The sequence below is a fragment of the Alexandromys fortis genome, unplaced genomic scaffold (genome assembly GCF_014885135.2).
Source record: "Alexandromys fortis isolate MF-2015 unplaced genomic scaffold, M_Fortis_MF-2015_v1.1 scaffold_120, whole genome shotgun sequence".
Lineage (NCBI taxonomy): Eukaryota > Metazoa > Chordata > Mammalia > Rodentia > Cricetidae > Alexandromys > Alexandromys fortis.
The window spans coordinates 2,780,415-2,806,423 of record NW_026067999.1 but is presented as its reverse complement, the minus strand read 5'-3'; the positions used below and the strand labels follow the sequence as shown (position 1 = coordinate 2,806,423).

The following is a 26,009-nucleotide window of genomic DNA, read 5'->3' as shown; positions in this document are numbered from 1 at the left end:
ATTTTCTGCTTAGCTCACAATATCATCCTCATTAGAGTTTGAGATTTTCCTCTGAACTAAAGCTTAAGAAGAGTCTGAAGAGATGGCTTAGCGGTTAAGAGTGCTAGCTGCAATTCCAGAGGTCCTGAGTTCAATTCCCATCATCTACATGGCATCTATATACACAGTCATTGATAATGGAATCCACTATGCAGATGCACATGAAGACAACATAAATAATCTTAAGATTAAGAAGCATGTACTTCCCAAAATCAACGAAAGCAACAGCACTGGGTAGTTTTACCGTCTCTGTTACCACAGTATCTGACAGAAACGGCGAAGAGCGGAAAGAGTTATTTTCACCCCCAAATTTGAAGGGTTAAATCCATTGTGATAGGAAGGGTGTGGCAGAGCAAAGCACTTCGTGACGTGGTAGTCAGGAAACAGACAGATGAGGAGTTGCCCTTGTCCCAATTTCCTCTCTGCTGCCGTGGAAAAACACACTGACCAGAAGCCAGTCCGAAGAGGAAAGGATCTATCTGGTCTATATATGCAGGTTGCAGTCCATCACTGAAGGAATTCAAGCAGGAACCTGAAGCCAGGCCTACTCGCTATTCCACACAGCATTACCTTCAACCAAGAAACGAATTCACAGCCAAGAGAGTACAGAGGACACCATGGAGGAGCATTGTTTGCTGGCTCAATTGCTTAGCTGCCTTTCTGCATAGCGAATGGTGAAGTCCATAGTAAGCTTGAGTCTATATCAACTAACAATCAAGACAATTCCTCACATATATATTTGAAACAATTACTGGCATTGTTCTTTTAGTAAATAAAACCTGGGGTTAAAACCAATTGATCAGAGAAGCAGCGGAGAAGTGACCAGTGACCTCCTCTCTCTCCTTCCATCCAGGAGGGCCTGGGAATTTTTCTAAATAAGCCCCTTTCTACTTCCTGTACTATGAACCGTAAGCAATAGGAGATCTCAGGTTTTATCACCCACTGCTCTATTTGTAAGCAAAGACGGTTGTTTTAAGAAGTAATTATATACCAGGTGGTGGTGGCGCAGGCCTTTGATCCTAGCACGTGGGAGGTAGAGACAGGCAGATCCCTGTGAGTTCAAGGCCAACCTGCTTCTACAGAGCTAGTTCCAGGACACCGAGGGCTACACAAAGAAGCCCTGTCATGAAGAACCAAAAGAAAAAATGCTATAGTTAGGAGTGGGCTATAGATATGTTTTTACTGTGTATATTTCTTTTTTCTAATAATTTTTTATTACTTTATAAATAATACCATTCAAAATTTCCACTTCCTCCCCTCCTCCCACTTCCCTCCCGCTCCCCCACTCCCCCACCCAGTCCTAAGAGAGGGCAGGGTACCCTGCCCTGTGGGAAGTCCAAGGCCCTCCCCTCTCCATCCAGGCTTGGGAAGGTATGCATCTAAATAGAATAGGATCCCAAAAAGCCAGTACATGCAGTAGAGGCAAATCCCAGTGCCATTATCATTGGCTTCTCAGTCTGCCCCAACTGTCAGCCATATTCAGAGGGTCCAGTTTGATTCCATACTTGTTCAGTCCCAGTCCAGCTGGCTTTGGCGAGCTCCCATTAGCTCAGGCACACTGTCTCAATGGGTGGATGCACCCCTCCCGGTCCTGACTTCCTTGCTGTCTTCTCCCTCCTTGGGCTCTTCATCTGGACCTTGGGAGCTCAGTCCAGTGCTCTGATGTGGGTCTCTGTCTCTATCTCCATCTGTTGCTGGACAAAGGTTCTATGGTGATATTCAAGATAATCATCAGTGTGACTATGGGACAAGGCCAGTTCAGGCACCCTCTCCTCCACTGCCCAGGGTCCTAGCTGGGGACATCCCCATGGACACCTGGGAACTCCTCTAGAGTCAAGCCTCTTGTACTTGGCGTTTTTTTTTTTTTTTTTTTTAAAGATAAACCTGTTTGCTTCTTGTGTGATATACCTGAAAGGTTTTATTTTTTCTTTAAGAAATGTATTTTCATGGTCTGAATAGATGGTTCAGAGGTTAAGATTACTTTGTGGTTTTGCAGAAGACCAAGGTTTGGTTCCCAGAACACACATGGTAGCTCACAACCATCCATAATTCCAGCTTCAGAGAATCCAGGGCTTTCTTCTGACCTCCATGGGAGCTAGGTATGCGTGTGGTGGTCCTATATACATTCAAGCAAAACACCCACACATGAAAAAGAAGTTCTTATTCTTAAGAAAATATTTCAAGGAAAGAAATGCATATTCATGGTAAGGAGGAGGAGGAGGACCTGTGACTATTAAGTCCTCTTCACAGATTAACTCCTTACTATATCTTCCCTTTTGAATTTTATTTTTTTTTGGGGGGGGGGACTCATCTCAACCAGAGCTGAGGCAACATTAAGCCATACGAACCTTGAGGTTGGTCTTACTCTCCCAAGGACCATCTACACCAGATATGTGATTTGAATGAATGAGTCAGGGATGTAAGAACAAGTGCAGCAAGCTGGTGGTAACTTCGCCACATTTCTCTTGGACCGGAAGGAGGAAAGATAAGACGCTCAGTCCCTACATAGCAAGAGGCCATTGGTTGCCTAAGAAAAATTATCTTTAAGAGACTACAGGAAATAGAGATTGCCTGTTTGGTACCTCTGCCTTGCATTTAAAATCAGATAAGGTCAGAGGGCTAGAAGCACCATTTCACAGTCCCGGTTTAAAGGTATGAAAACTGGTTGAAAGGCACATGAACATGAACTCACAGTTCAAGTTCAGGGGATGTTTCGAAACTTGGGTAAATTGAGCTGAAAGGAAGGAACACATCCAACGTTGCGACCTTAGCATGTCAAAATCATGCTGATCAGAGATGGACGAAACTTGAGGAAAGCCACTTTTTAGACTTAGAGGCTTTTAGGCCAGCAGTCTGATTTTATCTAAGAAATGTTGCTTTTATCCCAGAAACGTTGCCTGCCGCGGGCAAAGACAGAGGGAGAAGGGGTGTGAAGGGGTGAGGAACTCAGAGGCGTGGCTCGGGCTTAGGGGCGTGGCTTACGTAGGAGGGGTGTGTCCGGGCAGAGAGCAGAGGCATGCCAGATCTAACGGGGGCGTGATTAGGGCGGTCCCTGTGGCTTCAACGGTGCTCGAAGGGCTGGGGTGTGGCCTCTAGGGGGCGTGGCACGGGCGCCAGCGGGCGAGGCTTTGATGGACACTCCCCAGTCGCAGGTCCTGGGAAGCTAACTTGCTAGTGGCACTTGTTAAGTGCTGTCTGAGAATCGTCCAGGTAAGGATGGGCAGCCGAATGGAGTGGGAGCCTCAGGGAGGGTGGGCAGACCTAGAGAGGGCCGCGACCCTTCCCACGACCCTCCACCCCACCGATCCCGGGCTCCGAGTAGCGACAGCTGTTGGTTTTGCGAGTCTTGCCTAAGTTCCTGCGGGCCTCTCCGGGCGTCGTCTTCTCTGCTTCAGCCCCCCTTTCTCCACTATTGGGAGTCACTAGACCCCTTCACAGTTCTTTTGCACTTGAGAGAATTTGTGGGGACACAGGAGGAGCAGGTCCCTTGTGAGGGAGGGCAAGTCAGTCAGAGTTGGTTGAATCTAAATAAGAAAGGCCAGCCTGCTAAGAAACAGCTGGAGACGAGCGTAAAGGCTAACAAATTCTGAGACTTCCTTCAGAAACTGAGGTACACTAAGTCGAGACTCTGATTGGCGTGGTGTTTCTTCTTCATCCCCACCCCCACTATGCCAGGAGCTGGGGACAGGCTCACAGCCATCCCTAGGCTGTGGAGTACTGTCACAGCTGTGCTTACAGAAATCAAAAACTTTTTTACTCTGAAATTACTCCTTCTGGCCTTAACTTTTGTGCTCTGCCCAAGACCTAGAGGAGAGGTACCTCCAAAATCCAGAATGGTCGATGGCTGCCATTCTTTGCAGCATTCCTTGTTAAATATTTTACTCCCGAGAAAACTTGTGACAGCTTGTTAATATTAATGTCAGTGCCCTCCCTTTTCGTGTACGTTCCCAGGGAAGGTTTGAGAAACATTAAGAGCTAACTGGCACACCTTAGTTCGGAGAACACTTGTGCCTTCTTGGTCATAGAAAACCGCTTTGCTTTCTCCTTCCTGGTCTCCCTCTGTTGATACTCTGGCGTCTTCTTACGTGCTGCTGTTTAAAAACTGGGTTGGATTATGGACAGAAGTAACACCATTTTTCTTGTGAGTGAAACGGCCCTGGATCCTTTAGTGGTCCCTGCACGTTGTTCCGAGTAGCCGGTGTTCACAGGTATGTTGGAAGTGGGAAACCTTTCCACTTCTTAGGAGTTTCCTCCTTCATTCACAACCTTTCAAATCAGGCTGGAATTCCTTGAAGGCCCAAAACTGCAAGGGTACCATTCTCAGCTGGGAGTCATGCTCTCGGGAGAAGAAGTGGGTGAGAGGAGGAAGCTAAGCTTTCTCCATCGAGATTTGGCAAGATAATCTCTAATTCAGATTTGAGGAGTTGCAAAAGGCCTCCTTCCTTTTGAAATCAAGAGTCAATCTGATGAGAAACGAACAATTTCTTTCAGTTCTTTATTCAGAGTACATTTTCTTTCTGCTGTCTGTTTTGCACAGAGAAAGTTTAATCAGGCAGAGTTCAAACTGCTTATCACAGCAACTACACAAATGATGAATGATTCTTTAACGGTCTTTCACATTTTCTCCTTCTCACACACATTTAGCTTCCCTGGCACATTGATGCAGCTCCATGAGCGAATGGAAATACAGGTAGATTGTTCAGGAAATGCAGTAAGATGTAGTGGTGGGTCATTGAGACATGGCATGTTGGACAGTTAAACGCCATTTACTGCTTAACAAGATTGGACAATAGGAGTTCAGTAAATGCGTTATAAATAACCAACTCTCAAGAAATTATTCCAGTTTAAAGATTTACCCTAGACCCCTGAACATTAAAAAGCTCAAGCATTGTTATAGATATTGTCGCCTAGCATTAGTTAAAGTGGGTTTCTAATTATTCAGATTTTCTTAGAACTCCCTTCACCCCTGACCCTCCATGTTCGGTTTCTTTCTGGACTCATTGTTCCTTTGTGTTTGGCTACACCCTTACTTGTCCCTTTCTGCCATCCTCTCCTGGGTAGGGCTGATTTTCCTTTTTGTCTAGTTTTGTGACCGCTCCTGGACACCACAACAACATTGCTGTTATCCCGACCCTTTCCTCTTGGCTTCTCCCATTGGTGTCTCCGGTCGAGTACAATAAATGGCGAGACCACCATGCTTCCTTGTTTCTCGTGCCAGGGTCCGTTTCTCTGTTGAGGGATTCATTCTTATTCTACCTGCCGTGCAGTCACGATGCCTTCTTCTGTTGGTTCATTGGGGGAAACACTGCCGCCTTTCTTTTAATGACAAAATGGCCTTCTACCACTGAGCTGCGTTCTCACCCCTCTCGGGGCCATTTCGTTGCTGTTGTTGATTTTCTTTTCTTTTTTTTTTTTTTTTTAGCTCTGACTGGTTTGGCATTTGCTATGTAGCCCAGGCTAATCACAAACTCACCGTGATCCTCCTGCCTCCGCTTTCCACATGTTGGAATTATAGATGTGTACCACCGCATCCAGCTCCAAGGGAATTTTTAATAAATAACACTGAGCGATCTTATAAAATGTAAATCAGATTGCTACTCCTTTAGTCAAAACTCCCTAGTTTTGCCTTCCTTTCACTGAGAACACTGTTCTCACCCTGGGACAACCTTTTCTACCAGGCAACATCTGGCACTGTATGGAAACCTTTAGTTTTTCCAGCTCTGCTGTAGGTGCTATTAGCTTCTACTGGAGCCTAAATAGTAGGGATGCTGTAAATACCCCACAATGCACAAGACAGCCCCTCAAAACCAAGACTCTTCTAGTTCACAATGCCAAGGCTGAGAAGCCTTGATGCAGAGAAAGAATCATTATTATAGTCTGGAAGTCTACAGCATCCATTGCCCCTGGAGCTCATCTGCTCTTTGTTTTGATCCTGCTCGCTTTGCTTTGGCCCCATTAGCCTCCTCTCTATCCCTTTAATATGCCAATTATATTCTTCTTCGGGATCTGTGCACAAACATTTTGCCTTCCTAGAATGCCCTCTCTTTAGATGCTATTTAACAAATTCTTGTCCCCTTTCGGGCCTTAGCTCAACTATCACCTTGTTAATGAGGCCAAATATACACCCCACACCCCCACCCCAGTGGCACTCCAGATTCACTATACCCTGATCTGTATTTCACTGAGCATACTTTAATCACCTTTACAGTTAACTTATCATAATGTTTACTGTCTATTTTTCCCTAGTAAAACCTAAGTTTCACAAGGGTAGAAACTTTACTTTGTTCCCGCGCCTAGAGTGCCTGGCCTCTAATAGGTGTTCAATTGCTGCCTTGAAGAAACTAAAAATGGATGAAGCGTGATTGGCATAATCACCTCCCTGACTTGTTTGGCTCTACTCGGCTGCTTCCCCTCCTGTGCTCTTCCGCTAGAGCTGTCGGGAAACTTCCATTCCATGGAACGACATTCAAAATGCTCCTTGGCTCTTGAAAACTTGTATTCTCCCCCATGAATCCCAGAACCTCATCCAGCCCTGCCTTCCACTGCATGCCCAGGTGTCTGCTAGGCCAGGGCGATTACAGGTATTCATAGAAGGCTTGGGATGGTGGGAAGGAGGTTCAGAGATCTTTTCACCTGGTTTGAAAATAGGTATTTAGATTTTTTTTAAAAAAAAAATATGGTCTTTTGGAAGTCAAGCTTGACTTGAACTTTCTGTGTGGCTAACTTTAAAGTTCTGATCAATCCTCCTACCTCTACCTCGTGAGTTCTGAGGACTACAGACCTGGGCCACCAAGCCTGGTTTATGGGTGCTGGAGGTCAAGCAAGCAGAGAGCTTCATAGATTTTAGGCAAGCACAGTACCAACTGAGCCACATCCTTACTCCCCGCTATTCTTTTGTTTTGTTCATGTAACACAAAAGACCGAAGAGTCAGGGTCCCCTACAGTGAGATAAGCCACAGGGGTCAGATTTCCAGAGCACCACAGACCCTTCTGGACCGTGACTGAGGAAGGACGACATCAGGTCCTCTAGAGCCTTCCTGACCCCTAGCCCTAAGAAGCTAGTCTTGAGACGCATAAGAAGTGTGTCTTCTGGGCCAAGTGTCATTAGCCCAGACATTGTTCTATATGACAGGGTGATTGTGGAGCCGGCAGCATTCACCTGTGTTTATTCTCAGCTTGTCAAACAGCTCAGCCTTCCCTCGGGGATTCCAGAAGACTGTGGGGAGCGAAGCCATAGGCCAGACTTCTCTGGGAACCATGCTAACACGTTTAAGACCCCTGGAGAGTGCGTGTGCACACAGGCCATGTGTGTGGCCATCCACCTGCTGGTACAGCTTGTGCCCAGCAGGCATACCCTTGGCCCTGCCTTATCACAACCGTCCATTTGAAGGCCGAGCTGGCTTTCTCCTTCTGTTGAGTACACACTGATCCTGGCATTATCTTCCTGAAAGTTAGTAAGTCGCTCATACCACTCACCCTGTAAGCAAGAAAGGAGTCCTTTGTCTGTGGAAGTTTTGCCCATATCCCCCCTGGCACTGGCATTGTTCACGGGATAAAACTAAGCCTGCCCACTTCAACCTCAGTTGGCTGCTCTAGCTTAGGTACCTGCCCACTCTCCTCATGTCATCACTGGACCCAGTTTCCCTTTCCTTCTCTGCATCTTTACCTCTCCTCTTGAATCATCCTGATGCCTCTACCCGAAAGCTTAGAGCCCCTGCCTCTTGTGTTCTCATTGCACTGCCCTGTCGCTAGCCTTGCAGCCAGCTTTAATTAAGAGATTGCCATTCTATTACGCTAAATGAAGTAAGGCAGCCACAACAGAAGAAATACTGTACTTCCATTTCTACGGGGTATCTGGAATAGAAAGATACACGGGGACTTACGGAGGCTAGCAAGGGTTGGGGAGGAGGTTTTAAGTACAGAGTTTACACTGAGAATGGATGGCGAGAAAGGTTTGAACACAGGTAAAGGTGATGGCGACAGAACTTTATGAATGTATTGAATTTGTAGAATTAAAATTGGCTAGCACACCTTTAATCCCAGCACTTGGGGGGCAGAGGCAGGCAGATCTCTGTGAGTTCAAGGCCAGCCTGGTCTACAAGAGCTAGTGCCAGGACAGGCTCCAAAACCACAGAGAAACCCTGTCTCAAAAAACAAAAAAACAAAAAAAAAAAAAAATTAAAATTGGCTAAAATGGCAATTATGCATGCTTTATCACAAATTTTTAAAGATAAAAATTTTATCTTTAGGTTTTTCCTTAGAGATTGCATGTTTTGCAGGGGGAGGAGGAGAGGGCATATTCTCTCCTCCTTACCCAGCTCACTGCCGTCCATCAGCTGTTGACGATTGCCTCAGTGCGGGAATGCAGCTCAGCAGAGAGAAAGCACAGAGCTAAGCGCGCTCTCCTTACATCCCCAGGCAGTTTTTAAATCCCATTTCAGAATCAACTCAGTTTTATAGAGAAAATCCAGAGGAGTTGTGGTAGTTTGATGTACTTGGCTTTTAAAAACGACATTGAAAATCCCAAACTGTGGGTGTAGTGTCGCATGCCTAGAATCTTAACACGATGGACACTGAGGCAGAAGAGGCCTTCCCTGCAGGTTCAAGGCCTGTCTGGGCTACATAGGGAGTTCCAGGTTGGACTGGGCTACATAGTGAGGTTTAGTCTAAAAAAAAAAAAAAAAAGTCAAAGGGAAGGGAAGGCAGGCAAGCCTGCGCACGACTTTAATTCCAGAACTCTGGAGGCAGAGGCAGATGAATCTCTATGAGTTAAAGGTCATTCTGGTGTATGTAGCCAGTTCCAGGTCATCCAGGGCTACAAAGTGAGACCCCGTCTCAAGTAAACAAATAAACAAAACAAAACAAAAAAAAAACAAGCAAAAAAGAAGAGGAAAAAAGCCCAACACACACACACACACACACACACACACACACACACACACAAAATAAACAAGCAAACAAATCTTCAAAATTACTTAAGGAGGGGAAGCAGGGGTATTAATGAAAACATGATTATTAATGGGTAGATAATTGTTGAAATGAAATGCTGAATACATAGCTTTTTTCTGTTGTTGTTGGGTTGGTTTTTTTTTATTTGTTTGGTTTTTTTTTTCCCTTGGGGGGAGGGGGTTTGAGACAGGGTTTCTCTGTAGCTTTGGAGCCTGTCCTGGGACTCTCTCTGTAGACCAAACTGGTCTCAAACTCACAGAGATCCACCTTCCTTCTCCCAAGTGCTGGGATTAAAGGTGTGTGCCACCACTGCCGGGCTTTGTTTTGGTTTTTCAAGACTGAGGTTTCTTTGTGTGTGTAGCCCTGGCTGTCCTAGAACTTGCTTTGTAGCCAGGCTGGCCTCAAACTTACAGAGATCCACTTGCATCTGTCTCCCAAGTGCTGGGATTAAAGGTGTGTTCTACAACTGTACAGCACATAGCTGGTATTCAGACACTATTTTTCACTATACAGCCATCCCTCAATATCTGTGGACAATGAGTCCATGATCTCCTCAGAAACCAAATCTGAAGATGCTTGTCTTTTATACAGTGACATAAGGTGCACATGTACTGAAATATCATAAAGTACTCTGTAAATATAGTTTTGTGTCTTTTTTTATTTTATTTTTTTATTGATATTTATTGAGCTCTACATTTTTCTCTGCTCCCCTCCCTGCCTCTTCCCTCCCCCCTTCAACCCTCCCCCAAGGTCCCCATGCTCCCAATTTACGAGGAGATCTTGTCTTTTTCTACTTCCCCTGTAGATTAGATCTATATAAGTCTCTCTTAGTGTCCTCATTGTTGTCTAAGTTCTCTGGGATTGTGGTTTGTAGGCTGGTTTTCTTTGCTTTGTGTTTGAAAATCACCTATGAGTGAGTACATGTGATAATTGTCTTTCTGTGTCTGGGTTACCTCACTCCAAATAATGTTTTCTAGCTCCATCCATTTTCCTGCAAAATTCAAGCCGTCGTTATTTTTTTCTGCTGTGTAGTACTCCATTGTGTAAATGTAACACATTTTTCTTCTCCATTCTTTGATCGAGGGGCATTTAGGTTGTTTCCAGGTTCTGGCTATGGCAAACAAACCTGCTATGAACATAGTTGAACACATGTCCTTATGACACGATTGAGCATCCTTTGGATATATACCCCAAAATGGTATTATTGGGTCTTGAGGAAGGCTGTTTCCTAATTTTCTGAGAAATCGCCACACTGACATCCAAAGGGGTTGTACCAGCTTGCATTCCCACCAGCAATGCAGAAAGAAGTGTTCCCTTTACCCCACAACTTCTCCAGCATAAGTTGTCATCAGTGTTTTTGATCTTGGTCATTCTTACAGGTGTAAGATGGAATCTCAGAGTTGTTTTGATTTGCATTTCTCTGAAGACTAAGGATGTTGAACATTTCCTCAAGTGTCTTTCAGCCATTTTAGATTCTTCTGTTGAGAGTTCTCTGTTTAGGTTTGTACTTCATTTTTTATTGGATTATGTGATCTTTTGGTGTCCAATTTCTTGAGTTTTTTGTATATTTTGGAGATCAGACCTCTGTCTGATGTGGGGTTAATGAAGATCTTTTCCCATTCTGTAGGCTGTCATTTTGTCTTTTTGACTGTGTCCTTTGCTTTACAGAAGCTTTTCAATTTCAGGAGGTCCCATTTATTAATTGTTTCTCTCAGTGTCTGTGCTGCTGGGGTTATATTTAGGAAGTGGTCTCCTGTGCCAATGCGTTCAAGTATACTTCCCACTTTCTCTTCTATAAGGTTCAGTGTGGCTGGCTTTATGTTGAGGTCTGTTTCTGTGCTTTATAAGATACAATTGTTAAGGTAAAAAGCCACACGAAATAAAGCTAACTTTTTAAAGTGAAAATTGCAGTTTCATTTAGAATGTTCACAGTTTTGTATAACTGCCCCCTCTATTTAGTTCCAAAATCTTCCATCACCTCAAAAAAAAAAAAAAAAAAAAAGCCTTCTTCCTAGTAAGTGGCCAGTTGCTGTTGTCCCTTTCACTTACACCCTAGCAACCAGCAGTCTGCCTTCTGTTTCTCTAGTTTCCTAATGTCAGTACTGCATGTGCTTTCGTGTCTTTATATAAGACAGTGCATTTTATTTTACAGTAGCTGAGAAGCCCCCCCCCCCACACACACACTCTGTTTCAGCTGTGACATGCAGCTGATGTTAGGTTGGGCTTTGGTAGTCATTCTGAGCAAGATTATTTTACATCCTTATTTATTATTACTGTAATGCCTGAGTGTGTGTGCGCACATGTGTCAGGGTGAGAGAACAAGTTGTCCAACTTTCTGGAATGCAGTTTGGTCTTTCCACCATGGGTTCCAGGGATCCTAACTCAGGTCCCCAGGCTTGTATGGCAAGCACTTTCATCCCCTGGGCTACCTAGAGCTCCCCCACACCCCTTTTTGAGATAGGGTCTCTTGTAGTCCAGGTTTTGAATTTCTGATCCTCCTGCCTCCGTTTCCAAAGTGTTGGGAGTCATAGACACGAAGCACTACCCTGGCTTTGATCAATATTTTTCAATCTTCAAAATACTCAGGGCCGAACAGATGTTTCACACGTCATACCATTCTCAGATCTGGCATTTGAAGGAGATCTGAAGGGCCGTTTCCTTTTAAAAAAATGTATTTGTTCACCCCAATTTCCTTATTTGACACAAACATGTCCTAATGGCGTATTTTCTTGTTTAATCAGTAGTGGTGATCGAATGATTAAATAACATGGAACTTTATATGTGTTTGCTCTACTTAGCATGTCCCGTCAATGTGACACAGACTAGGATCACCTGAGAAGTGAGTCTCACGTATCTTTATCAAGTTGTGTCTGTCCCTGTGTCTTGGCTATAAATTGATTCCAGAGGATCCAGCCGACCGTGGGCAGAACCATTCCCTGCGCAGGTAGTCCCGGGCTATCTAAGGAAGCTAGCCGAGCTTGAGCCAGAGCAAGCCGTCAGGCGGCATTCTTCCATACTATCTGCTTCGAGCTCATGTTTGACTTCCTGCCCTGAGTCCCCTCAGTGATGGACTAGACTCTGGCAGTGTAAGCTGAAATAGACAGCAACAGAGATGAAACAGGTTTCTTTCCCTCTAGCAGCATAACATATAGCATGAATCAAGATTGTTTTAGTGACTTTTGTCCCTCCTTAGAATCATAGTAGCCAACAATAGTATCTGGAACAAAGGAAATTATAATAAACATTGAAACAGCGACAAAATGTTGGGAGAATTCCCACCCTTGAGTGCCTAGACAGGAATGATACTCTGGTAGCTTCTAATTTCGATCGGGATCTTTTAGGTTCTATCAGAAGAGACAGGAGATGCTTCTGGGAAAAGGTATATCAAAAATATAGACAAGCCACGTGGTCTGAGGGCATAACTCTGTGCCAAAGCACTTGCCTGGCATTCTTGAGACCTTGGGGTATGTACTGCTGCAACAAATGAAATAAAGTAACACTAGGAAAGACCCTTACTACGGTTCCAATACATGCTGGCTGCCATGCCACAATTCTCAGCTCTTAAAATTAAAACCTAAAGCCAGGTAGTGGTGGTGGCGCACGCCTTTAATCCCAGCACTCGGGAGGCAGAGGCAGGCGGATCTCTGTGAGTTCAAGACCAGGCTGGCCTACAGAACAAGTTTCAGGACAGGCACCAAAGCCATACAGAGAAACCCTGTTTCGAAAAACAAACAAACAAACAAACAAAAAAAAACCATTAGGATCTACAATTCCCCACCACAAAGAAACCCGCTCAGGTCCTCAATCTCATGCTTTATTTTTGTTAAACTGTGTGTGTGCAGGTATTTTGTCTGCGCGTATGTCTGTACATTATGTGCATGTAGTGTCTAGGGAGCCCAGTAAGAGGGCTTTGGATTCCCCGGAACTGGAGTTACAGATGGTTGTGAGCCACCATATGGGTTCTGGGAATCAAACTCTGGTCCTCCAGGAGAGCAACCGGTGCTGTTAACTGCTGACCCATCTCTCCTGTCCCCAAACGCATGTTTTCTTAAGGCCTGGCCCCTAAGAAATGCAGCTATGTCTGAGAGAGACACAGGTGCTCCCCCTAGGGAGCTGAGGTTCCGGGGAGAACGGAGCTGCAACTGCATCTCTGATCAACTGCTCACTTCAACTATGATAAGCACCAAGAGGGGGTTAGGCTAACCCGGTGAGTGTTCGCCGGGGAGCCTTTAAGGAAGTGGCTCTGTGGTCAGTCACATAAGTGATAAGCCGTGATTAGCCAGGTGCAGAAGGCAGGAGAATAGTTTTAGGAATATGTTTGGGCTTTAAGCAACTTGTTTGCTTGTTTTATTTTCAGAACTTGTCTGCTACAGGGATAAGAAGGAGTCTTCAGGAGAAGTTGGTGAAGCAATAGTGGAGCAGGGGTGAGGGACCACTGGAAGGGAAATGTTCAGAGTTCAGGTGCCATAAACGGAGGACTCTGGTGAATACCTCGGAAAGCATTGCTTCGGAGCCTGTCACTGTGACTGTGTGTGGTAGAGACAAGGTTGAAGACTTACTGTTGTTCATTTTGTCTGTGTTCCCGAGCCAGTGTTACACTAAAAACTGGCAAGAGCCATAGATAAACTTAAACTTAGATTTCAAAACAGCCAGAGCTGTTTTGGCAGGATGTATGTGCTGTTTTTTTGTTGTTTGTTTTTTTTTTTTTTTTTAAGCAAGCCAGAAACAATTTTAAAAAACAAATTCAGACTGCCTGAAAGGAGTATTAATCGTTGACTTCTTCCTGCATATAAATACCATACTGGGTAAGTAATTAGGATTTGAGGGAATAGACTTCCTTTTAATTTTGAGAAATGGTAGGTACCACAGTCTTTATTTATGTGTGTGAAGGAGAATCTTTCCTCTGGGCCTCTAATGTCTGCCAACTCGGAGGGAATGGCCAAACTCTGAGTCAGTCCTCTGAACCCTGCATACCACCAAGGCACTCAGTTTGAAAAACAGGAGTGAATCAACTCTTGCCTCCCATTCGCCCCACCCCCACATCGGGGTGGGAACAGCTTTCCAGCGGTCCTCTCGTTCCTCTCAGAGCTGTCCTCGGGCTTTCCACTCCCTGTGGTGTATAGCTTTCCTTCCTCCGTCCTGCAGGTTTCTAGGCTCTCTCGAGGCGTGTAGCCACTGCTGGAGATTCCAAGCTGACGATGCCGCTGATGAATCACCTGAGAGTGATTCTGCACGCATCTCCGTGTACATTGCTGTGGAGAAGGTTCCAGGTTCCGAGGTCTACGCCACGGAGGTCCTGCAGTCTCTATACCTGCACTTACAGAACCCGGAACCGAGCCTGTGAGTACTCCAGTCCTTTAAGAGTAAAAAGGTCGGCAGGAAAAAAAAAAACGAAATTTACACACCTTAAGAACTATGAACATGCCCGGCGATGTTGGCGCACACCTTTGCCTGGTCTACAGAGTGAGTTCCAGGATAGCCAAGGCTACACAGAGAAACCCTGTCTCAAAAAACCAAACCAAACCTGTGAACATGACTGTAATGACAGCAGACATGGAAAGTTCTTTTAGATCTTTATGCTAAATGATGTCACGCTGAAAGTAGACAGGGCTATGAAAATTTGAGATGTCTTGAAGGCTGAGCTCTTACTGTTTTTTTTTTTTTTAAAAAAAAAAACTAAGGTTGACACACAGACTGCAAACTGTTGCAATGGGTCTTACATTTATAGAATTTGCATATTAAGTTTTGCAAGTGGGTCATTGTCTTCGTGCTCTGAACGAACGAAATATTCTGTCTGGAGTTAGAAATCCCAGAGTTAATTCTAGCGGACCAGCTTGCCAGCATGCGCTCTGCTGTAAACACGTGAGCTCAAATGAGGTAGCAGATGGTCTTTCAATGCCCTGTGGCTCCCTTGGAGGCACACGTTATTGCCCATGCTATGGTGTTGCAGGGCTTCTTCCCCCCTGGCCTGGGTGCAGGGCTGTGAGGGAGTGTGTTTACTCCCTTGATCCTAGTCGCAACCCACCCCCACCCCAGTTAGAAGAACCACAAGTGTCTGTAGACATTTTCCAGTGAGTTCTAGGGAACAAAACTGCCCCCTGGTTAAGAACCACTGAGATAATGAGGAAAGATGGTGTGTGCACTTGTGTTTATGGGCAGATGAAGTAGCTAAGTATAGCACTAAAGAGAAAATTTTCACTATCAAAAAAAAAAAAGCCTCACACAGACTTTTTGAATGTTGGCCTGCGCTGAGATCTAGGTTTCTCCCTGAACATACATATATATGTAATTATATATATACATATATATATATATATATAATTAAAAGATGGGCAAAGAAGATAATGCTTGCCAAAATGGTGTTAATCTAGCTTAAGCCCAGGATTCTGAAACTGCTCCACAAATCTATTTTAACTGTAAGTTCCTTACTTGCCTTCAGCACTGGGTGTCTTCTTAATAAAAGAAATTGGCCTGAGTCATAAGAAATTTCTGGTTGTTGGGTGTGGCTTCCTACAAGCATGCCCACATCCTATCCAGACTGGCTTACTATGAATTCTGGTACTTTGTGGTCGAAGGCCTAAGATGGAAACAATTAGTCATATTGATCCGGCTACTAAAGTTTTCCTCTTTTTTGTTGTAGCCGTAGGTTGAAAGTTAACCATCTACTATCCTGTCTGCCTGGTATTAGGCCAGCGTTCGGCAGGCAGAAGTGGCAGAGAAGGTCGATTTACCTTGAATAATTTTCTCATGCATCTTAATAAATGAGAAGTTAATGTTCTTCTTTCTAAGTTGGTGTGTGTGTGGGGGGGGGAATGGGGCACATTTTCCGTTTCTTTGGCTCTTGGCATGTAACACTGCCCCAGACTGTTTTCAGGCAGGAGAATGTTATGGTCTTTGTTGCCCCCGTGAGCAAATTTCCTCCTCTGCAGGCCGTCCTTCCCCTGCTTAACTGTGAATTGTAAAGACCACACTCATTGTTTCTGACAGCTCGGAGCCCCACGGAAGGCCGCCTAGACGGACACAAGAGGTTGGCAATGCCTAGCCATTCAGTTCTGGCAAGCTTCTTTTAGGATCATGCGCGTTCCTTTTTTAAAAGATTTGTTCATTTTATTTGGATGTGTCTTGCCCGCATGTGTGTCTGCGCAGCGCATGCATGTAGGGGAATGTCTTTGGAGGTCAGAAGAAGGAACCAGAGTTACACATGGTCGTGAACCACCATGTGCTGGGAAGCAAACCCAGTTCCTGTGCAAGAGCAACGTCTGCTCTTTGATCCTGGAGCCACTTCTCTAGACCCCATCGTGACCATTCTTATCTTCGTCGTCTGTGTCATCGTCATAGGTTGGGTGCTATCTCAAATCTTCAAATATGACCATTTTATGTGTTGTTTGTCTGGTCTAGTGTAACACATGCTGACTTCCAGCTCACTACGTAGCCCAGGATGGCCTTGAAATCTTGATCTTCTTCCTGTCTTAGTCACCAGGAGTGCCAATATTCAGTCATGCACCGCTATATCCAGCTTTCAAATCTGGCCATTTTAAGGTAACATAAAGCAGAACACGGAATAAAAGGGAAGTAGGAGATTGTGGCAAATTCAGAAGCATTGTGCTAATTGCCTTCCACCTTTTTTCTCTGTTCAGTAATCATGGGCTGTCTATTCAAATTACTGTTTGCTGTTTTCCCCAGATGCAGTTAGTAACTCTTGAGGACTTAATAAGCTATATGCCCATTACCCAAGATGAAAACAAAATCACTTTCACTCAGAGTACCATTTAGCCTAATTGTTTCATTAAAAAAATTAGGCATAATATCTTAAAACATAGGAAAATGAATTTGATGATTTAGTAATTTTTAATTTAATGAAAGTTATAAAGAAGATGATGGAGAATAAAATGGTACAAATTTGTAATTACATCAATGATGCATTGTATGTAATAACAAATTTGTACCATTTTTAATGCCCTGGATTTTCCTACATTTATTTGTTTGCTGGTTTTTTTTTTTGAGACAGGGTTTTATGCAGCACAGGCTGGCCTCAAAATTGCTTTGTAGCTGAGGCTGCCTTTAAACCTTACTTTGGTCTTCATTTCTTGAGTGCTGGGATTATATCTGTTCATCAACATACTTGGCTTCTTTTTTATATAAGGAAGAGAAACATTGGAATTATTGAACTGCATTGTATGAAATACAGCCACTAAAAATATGAAACTACAAAGCTAAGAACAAAAGAAAAGAAATAAAAGACAAACGGGGAAAGGAAAAAATGTAGTCACTAGTCTCGTGTATTTACAACTCAATTTAAATTCCTTAAGATTTTATAACCATGTGTGCCTAATAATTATCATGCTGGACGTTTCCATCTTCAGAAGAAATTCTGCTGAGCATTCCTGTATGGGGTTTTTACAACGTTGTTCTATTACTTCTCTACTTAGTTTTGAAGAACACAGAGCGTGGACAACAACATTTATGAAGCTTGCTTAGGGGGGCTGGAGAGATTGCTCAGCACTTAAGGGCTCTTGCTGCTCTTGCAGAGGACTAGCACCTATGTTGGGGGGCTCACATCTACCTATAACTCTGTCTCCAGAGGACCTGACACCCTCTTCTGGCCTCCTAAGGCCCACACAAACAACACATGTCAGACATAGACACAGATACATGAATAAAAATAATTAAATAAGTAAATTAATCTGAGGGGGTTATTTAGGTGACTCTCCTGTAAGAAATTCGTACTTACACTTGAGTATGTTTTATTATTTCCTTATTTTTTCTGTGCTTAAAAATCTATGTTGAACCAGGAGTAGTGGTACATGACTTTAATTCCAGCACTCAGGAGGCAGAGGCGCTGAATCAGTAGGAGTTCAAGGCCAGCCTTGTGTATGTAGTGAGAGTTCCAGGACAGCCAGGGCTACATAGCAAGACTCTGACCTCCCCCCAAAAATGTAATCATCTATGTTTAAAATGTCTTTTGATAAAATTCAGTTCTGTTAAAAATTTTTGTTTTGCTGGGTGGCCAAAGCTGGTTCTAATAACCCCAGAATCAACAAACATACATATTGAATAGACAAAAATAAATTAATAAACAAATTTAAGGGTTTGCTTTTTACCTTTATTTTGATTATTTTTGTTTATGTGTACATGCGTATTCGTGCCACATGTGTGGCTGCCCTCTGAGGCCAAAAGATGGAATCAGATCTGCTGAAGCTGGAGTTACAGGTGATTGTGAGTTGCCAAATGTTGGTGCTTAGAACCATGCTTGAGTCCTCTGCAAGAATAGCGTATTGACATGATTTTTTAAATGAAATTCTGAGGCCTTTAGCACATTTCCCATCAATAATTGATTGATTTCTACACTACATTACCTTGTGCTAGAGGACCTGGCAGACCTGTATGGGATCAAATGTGTGTTATGTATATGGGATGATACATATTCCTGACTATATCTTGTAACTGTAAAAAAAGTCATTAAAATTAAAATAGTTTAAATAAACTACTTACCTTGAGTTGTTGAGGGAAATGTCTATATTTCAATATACACATCAATTCTGTGTTAAAGTCATTAAATATTTTAGTATATTAAAAAAGTAATTAAAATTAAAATAGTTTAAGTAAAAAAAATAGCAAATTTGCTTGAGTATGGAGCCTTCTCTCCAGTCCATTTAAAGTTTGACATAATGGCTCACACTTGTAATTTTAACACAAGCATTCAGAAATCTAAAGGATTATGAATCCAGGCAAGCCTGAGTTACGTAGTGAGACCCTGGCTCAAAAACAAACCAAACAAAAATTCACTGATAAATCCTGGGTGATATAGGCCCCGGATACTTCAAACTGGATTTGAGATTGAGAGCTCCTTGGAATCTCTTGGTGATCTTGGGCTTATCTTCAGCTCCCCAGGACTAACAAGAGGCCCTGGAGCTAAGCATAGAAAATGGGGGCTTTCTTCCCTGTCCTAATAATGGCAGGTGATTAGTTATCAGTTTTCTCCACAACCCTGATAGTCCAGCAAGTCAACCTGTACTTCTATGACTGTTAGTAGTGCCTTAAGGAGAGCCTCTGTATCCCTGCAGTAGCGCCTTAAAGAGAGAGCCTTGTATCCCTGCATAAGGCCAAAGCCTAAGAAGATGGTCTTTGGTTCTGTAGGAAAAGCACAGCCCCCATGACAAAGACAGGCTAGAAAGCCAGTGAGGATGGAGAGCAGCGCTGCCCGGCAGGTAGGGGAGAAGCCACAAGGATCATTCTCTGTTTTCTAATGGGTTAGGAAAGGGAAAGGAAACTGATTATTTTTTGTGATATGTTTTATTTAATCCAGTATATTCTGGGTGTTGATGTCTTTAACATATAATTACTCTAAGGATCATTCATAAATACTGCTATTCAATAGATGTGCAACATGAGCCAGAAATATGAGACATATAGGTAATTCTGTGTTTTCAAATGACTTCATTCAAATAAAAGCTAGAAGGATGGTTCAGTGGTTAAGACTGTTGGCTGTTTGCTCTTCTAGAGGGTCTAGGTTCGATTCCCAACACCAGCATGGTGGCACACAACCATCTATAACTGTAGTCCAGGGCATCTAACCTTTTCTTCAGGTATATGCAGGTACCAGGCACACACATGGTGCACAGACATATGTGTAGGCAAAACAGACACATATGCAGTGAAAGCATCCATATACATTCAATAAATAATAAATAATTTAAAAGTACAAATCAATAGATAAGTTAATTCTTTTACTGTTTTTAGTTAACCTAATATATCAAAAATATTGTATTTCTAACATAAAATCACTATTAAACTATAAATGAATTTTTGCATGATTTTGTGCTTAGCTTTCAAAGACCCTACGGTCATTGATTTATAGCACATCTCAGTGTACACTAGCTGCGTGAGCTAAGTGGGTATCATACCAAAAACTCAGTTACAAAGAGGAACCAGGGCAATAACTGGAGCTATTCTAAATTTAATCATAAAGAGCCTAAGGACAGAAGCTAGGAGAGTTGGGAGAAGGGAAGAGATTTGGATCTCTTCACAGGCTGTCTTCCTGTCTCAAAGTTTTGTGTGCTTCCGGTAGCCCTGTCCCTTTAGTATAAGTTCCATGTAGGTTTGATGTCAATAATTTATAATCTCCTTTCTCATGTTTTTGGTTTTTTTTTTTTTTAATACTCTGGGTTTATTTCAGACCTTGCTTCAGAAGGTTCCAACAACTTGTGCCAGGACTGCTTTCTTTCTGGGCAACAGCTGTAACACCCCACCACCACCTTTAATTTTTTTAAATGAAAATTCCTTTTAATTTCATGGATTGGGAGAATTACTATTGCAAAAACATCCATATTATCCAAAGCAAATTATAGTTAATGACTGTCCATCAAGGTACTAATGGTGTTCTTTAGGAAACTATAAAAATTCCTAAAAACTCATGTCTGGATTTGAGATAATAATTACATCATTTCCTCCTTGCCTCATCCCTCCAAATTCTCCCATATATTCCTCGCTATTTTTCAAATTCATGGTCATATGTATATTTCTAAATATGTAAGTACAACCGACTCAGTCTGTATTATGTTACTTGTGTGTATGTTTTCAGGATGACCATCTGGTATTGGAAAATCACTTGGTATGCTCTTTCCTGAGGAAAACAATTTCTCCCACTCTCAGGGTTCCTTAGTTGCCTGTATCTCTTTTTAAAGATTTATTTATTTATTATGTATACAACATTCCTTCCACGTATGCTTGCATGCCAGAAGAGGACACCAGATCTCGTTATAGATGGCTGTGACCCACCATGTGGTTGCTGGGAATTGAACTCAGGACCTCTGGAAGAGCAGTCAGTGCTCTTAACCTCTGAGCCATCTCTCCAGCCCAGTTGCCTAGGGTTGAGACCTTGTGAGCTTTCCTGTGTCCACCATAGCTGTCTGTTGTCGTCCTCTTTATTCAGGCTATGAATAATTAATTCCATCCATGAGAGTGCCACCTTCATGACCTTCATACTGCTCTTTCTCTTATTAATTTGAGCCACAACTACTGATTGAAAGCCAGGTTGGCTTGCAGAATAGCGGAAGAGGCAGATAGTTAAGCAAACAATGCTAACTATCCCCGTGAATAAAGATTGGAAGGCAAGTCAATGTTGTGATTAAAACATGACTGGGTATTGTGGCTCATGCCTTTAATCCCAGCACTGGGGAGGCAGAGGCAGAGGCAGGTGGGTCGCTGTGAGTTTGAGGCCAGCCTGGTCTGTGATACATCGTGAGTTCCATGATAGCCAGAGAGATACATAGTGAAACCTTGTTTTTATAAAAAAGATATGGGATGAGAACTAGAGGAAACTTTGCTAAGGAGGGAACAGTTAAGCCCAAGGCCTAAAGATAATGGGAGTCATTCCTTGAGCTGAATGGAAGGATTAGTTTTTGTAGAAGGAACAAAGGGGCTAAGGCATGAGTGTGCTTCTCATGTTTCAAAGGCTGAACTAGCAATACTCTTCAGGCTGGAGAACTAGCTGATTGCAGCGACCTGAGTGCATCTCCCTTAAACTTGTATGTTGAATTCTTGCCATTCCATAGATGATGATGTAGGCGATGTGGCCTTTGGGAGGCAATGAGCTGAAGAGGACTCTGCCCTCATGAATGGGATGAGTGCCCTTTTATGAAGCCCAGAGTGAGATGACACCAGGAAGACAGAAAGTAGCCTTCAACAGACACCACATCTGCGGGTGCTTTCTGTTGGGCTTTCTAACCCTTCGAACTGTGAGAAAGCATGTATTTGCTGTGTTTATAAGCCCCCCCCTTCTATGATATTCTGTTATAGGAGCCCACAGCAACTAAAACAGTGCCAGAGCCCACACCACACCAAAGCTACAGGAATCAGAATTGAGGCCAAATGTATGGTCCACATGGAATCTAAAAGTTTGAGGGTCTGAAGAGATGCATGTAGTACACAACCATGAAGGCAAAACAACCATATGTATAAAAATTAAACAAATAAATCTGTGATGACTTGAATAGGAATGGCCCCCATAGACTTATGTGTTTGAGTGCTTGGCCCATAGGGAGTGGCACTGTTAGGAGGTGTGGCCTTGCTGGAGGGAGTGTGTCACCGTGGAGGTGGGCTTTTAGGTCTCGTATGCTCAAGCTATGCCTAGAGTGGCAGTCTCCTTCTGCTGCCTGCAGATCAAAATGTAGAACTCTCGGCTCCTCCAGCACCACATCTGCCTGCACACTGCCAGGTTTCCTGACGTGGTGATAATGAACTAAACCTCTGACCCAGCCAGCCAGCCCCAATTAAATGTTTTCTTTTATAAGGGTTACTGTGGTCATGGTGTCTCTTCACAGCAATAGAAACCCTAACTAAGACAAGATCTTAAAAAAAGTAAGTGTTGATGTTTATCAGCTGCAGAACACACACACACAGAGAGAGAGAGAGAGAGAGAGAGAGAGAGAGAGAGAGAGAGAGAGAGAGAGAGAGAGAGAGAGAGAGAGTTCTGGGCTTTGAACCTACAGTATCAAGCCTGGGAGATGAACATTCTACCACTGAGCTAACACCATAGTAATTACAAATCCTATGAAGTTGAACTGCATTTGACACAATCATTGCTGTTTTATTTTCTATAAGAAATATGTGAAGATAAAAAACCTCTTAGCATGCAGCATAATCTTCCTATTTCAAGGGAAATCAGCAAGTACCAGTAAATTATCCCCATTTGCTTTTAGTTTCGAAGGAGAAAGAAAGGGAGAGAGGGGGATGAAAACTATGAGTGTATCTTTTGAAAACACGCGCTTGACCAAAAGCTGTCTAAGAGGACAATGAGCAGGACTTCCCACTCTCGGTGGTCTAGAGCAGTAAAAGGGGAGGAGAATAGGGTCAGATGAAGTCTGATGGAAGCTGAACTTGCAAAGCAGAAGTTATCAGCTGAGTCTGGCATTATAATCGTAAAAGGGCAGTTGAAGGAGTAGGCCCAGCCTGGTTTTCCTGGGCTACCGCTTGCTTGCATGGATGTGAGAATTTATAGTTTCCATTTTCTGAATGAAAGGTTGAACAATTAAAGGTGACTGAGGACATTGTCTTAGGGACCTGATAACTGGCATTCCAGTTCTTCCATGATCTTCACAGGACCCTCACCTCCTAGGCTTTGTTTGATGGTTTGGGTTTGGTTTTAGTTTGGTTTGGTTTTGGCTTCGGCTTTTGTTTTGTTTTTGTTTTTTGAGACACGGTTTCTCCGGAACTCTGGTTTCAAGCCCCAGCTATCCTGGAACTTGCTCTGCAGACCAGGCTGGACTTGTTGGCTTTTTAACTTTATGACTTCTCAGGTTATTGACATCTGAGGATGTCAGAGGTGCAAGATAGGTTGCCTTGGGCCAGGAATCTTTGGCACCAGGGACATTTCCCGTAGGATAATTCTTGCTTTGCGGAGCCTGTCCGTCCTGTGCAGGGAAGGGTGTTTAGCAGCATCTCTGGTCCTTATCCAGTAGGGGGCAGCAGAACCCTATGCCAGTTTTGTCTCACATCTTCTGGAAACTCAAACGTCTCTTAGGGGACTGAATTCTTCCTCCTGTTGAGAACAACTGGTCAGCACCCTCAGGAGGACTCCATATCTGCCGGGACACTTTTGATAAAAGAAAATCAAGCAAACAAAAGATAAGACTTGGTGAAATATCTTCTCGATGATAGTGAACCCTAGACAAGATTCTGGTTTTGTGTCAATAGGAGGACAAGGATGACACCAACATACATGGGGAGATTTTCCTGGCTCACAACACAGCTGTCTTAACCAAACCCATGGAGTCGGCGAAGGGGAAGATGTGCAGGGCATTTCTGCTAACTTCTGTCCATCTGTGTTACTCCTGCTTTTTTATGGCTTTATTTTTTTATTTATATTTATATGTATGTGTATGTGACTGTATAGCCACTTGCAGAGGCCAGAAAGGGGGGTCAGATTCCCTGGAGTTAGGGATTTATGTGCTTGTGCCCCCACCCCTGTGTGGGTACTAGGAACCAAATTCAGATCCTCTGCAAGAGTAGCAAGCGCTCTTAACCAGTGAGCCATCTCTGCTGCCCCGTGTTTTTCCTCTTTTTCTTTTCTTTTTTTTTTTTTTTTTTTGGTTCCCATACCGGGAGTCGAACCCGGGCCGCCTGGGTGAAAACCAGGAATCCTTCCTCTTTTTCTTGTTGGCCTTGATTCTGTCCATTCTTGGTGCTTCACTTTTTTCCTTTTTATTGAAAATTTACTTTTTAACTTTTATTGGTTCTTTGCGGATTTCACGTCATGCATTCCAATCCCAGTTATCTGTCCCCTGGCATCTACCCTTGCAATCCCCTTCCCCACCAAACAAACCCAAATTTAAAAGAAAAACCAAAACCCAAACAAAATAAAGAAACAACAACAACAAAACAAACAAAAGGAAAAAAGAGAGACAAGAATCTTGTTGTGGAAGCTATAGTGTGGCCCATTGAGTCACACAGTTTGTCCTTTAGTTTATTCCTCTCTTTCTTAAAAATTTATTTGTTATGTCTGCATGTATGCTTGCAGGCCAGAAGAGGGCACCACATTTCATTATGAATGGTTGTGAGCCACCATGAGTGTGGGAATTGAACTCAGAAGCGCTGGAAGAGCAGCCAGTGCTCTTAACTAGGGGCCACCTCTCCAGCCCCTAGTTCATTCATCTTTACTTGCAAGTGTTCATTGACACAGGTCATTAGTCTGGCTTGAGGATTCTGGCTTCTGCTATGCCACTGTTGATGGACTCCCAATGGGGCTCCTCTAAGATATCCTGTTATTGTCCTGTGTCATAGAGATACTGCTGTTTTAGATCTGTAGGTTCATCTCCTTTATCTGCCCTAACAGTTCATAGATGAGGCAGATGTTGAGGGGGGGGGGGCAGCACATAGCCCTGGTTCTGGGCCCTGCTGGTAGCTGGATTGGTCAGGTCACCAGCTGTCCCTTATCGTCACTGCCCAGATGAGTTTTCCAGCACTGCCCAGGCTAGCTCACTCAATGCAGTTTGCAGCAAAGAGGGGGAAAAAAAAAGATTGTTTTTGTCAGGTGGTAGTGGCACATGCTTTTAATGCCAGGACTTGGGAAGCAGAAGCAGGGAGATCTCTGTGAGTTCTACAGAGTGAGTTTCAGGACAGCCAGGATTGCACAGAGAATCCTGTCTCAAACAAAAAACAAAAATCAAACACAAAAAAATAGTTTTTTAAAATATAATATATCCTGATTACTGTTTCCCCTCCCTCTACTCCTCCCAGTTCCTCTCTGCCTCCCCTCGATCCAGATTCACCCCCTTTCTGTCTCTCATTAGAAAATAAACAATTTTCTATTATTATTTTATTAGTTTTTCTTTGTATGTTTTAGTCAGAGTCTCTATATAGCCCTGGCTGTCCTAGAACTCACCATGTATACCTATGTAGTCTAAGAAAAGAGGCAGGTTTCTAAGGAATAATGTATAATAAATATGTAGATAAAAAAACTGACATGTTGAGATAGGACAAAAAAAGAAGGAAAAGAGCCCAAGAAACGACACAAGACACAGATGCAGAGGAAGACATCCACTTGTTCATATACTCAGGAATCCCATAAAAACACTAAACTGTAAGCCATAATATGTACACAAAGGATCTGTAGCATTAATGGGGAGAAAAAAATTTAAAATACGAAAATAAAAAATAAGGCGAGTAGTAGCGGTACACACCTTTAACTTATTTTTTTTTTTAATGTACATTGGTGTTTTTGCCTGGGTGTGTTAAGTCCCCTGGAATAGGAATTACAGACAGTTGTGAGCTGCCATGTGGGTGCTGGGAATTGAACCCAGGTCCTCTGGAAGAGCAGTCAGTGAGTGCTCTTAACCACTGGGCTATCCCTCCAGCCCCAGTGGTACATACCTTTAATCTTTAATCTTTAATCACTGGGGAGGCAGAGGCAGGTAGTCAAGGCCAGACTGGCCTACAGAGAGAGTTCCAGGACAGCTTGGGCTACACAGAGAAACCCTATCTCAAAAAAAAAAAAAAAAAAAAAAAAAGGATAAAAAAAAAAA

The 26,009-nt window shown here is 43.3% G+C and overlaps 1 protein-coding gene across 1 annotated transcript in view; it reads left to right on the top strand.

Annotated features, from left to right (window-relative positions):
* Nucleotides 1–26,009, top strand: part of Ca5b (carbonic anhydrase 5B) — a 102,084-nt gene that overhangs the window by 48,718 nt on the left and 27,357 nt on the right. Inside the window, exon 9 of the mRNA XM_050160656.1 lies at nt 14,134–14,421. Coding sequence (XP_050016613.1) covers nt 14,187–14,421 — 235 coding nt within the window. The 5' untranslated portion in view covers nt 14,134–14,186. The remainder of the gene's footprint in view (nt 1–14,133; nt 14,422–26,009) is intronic.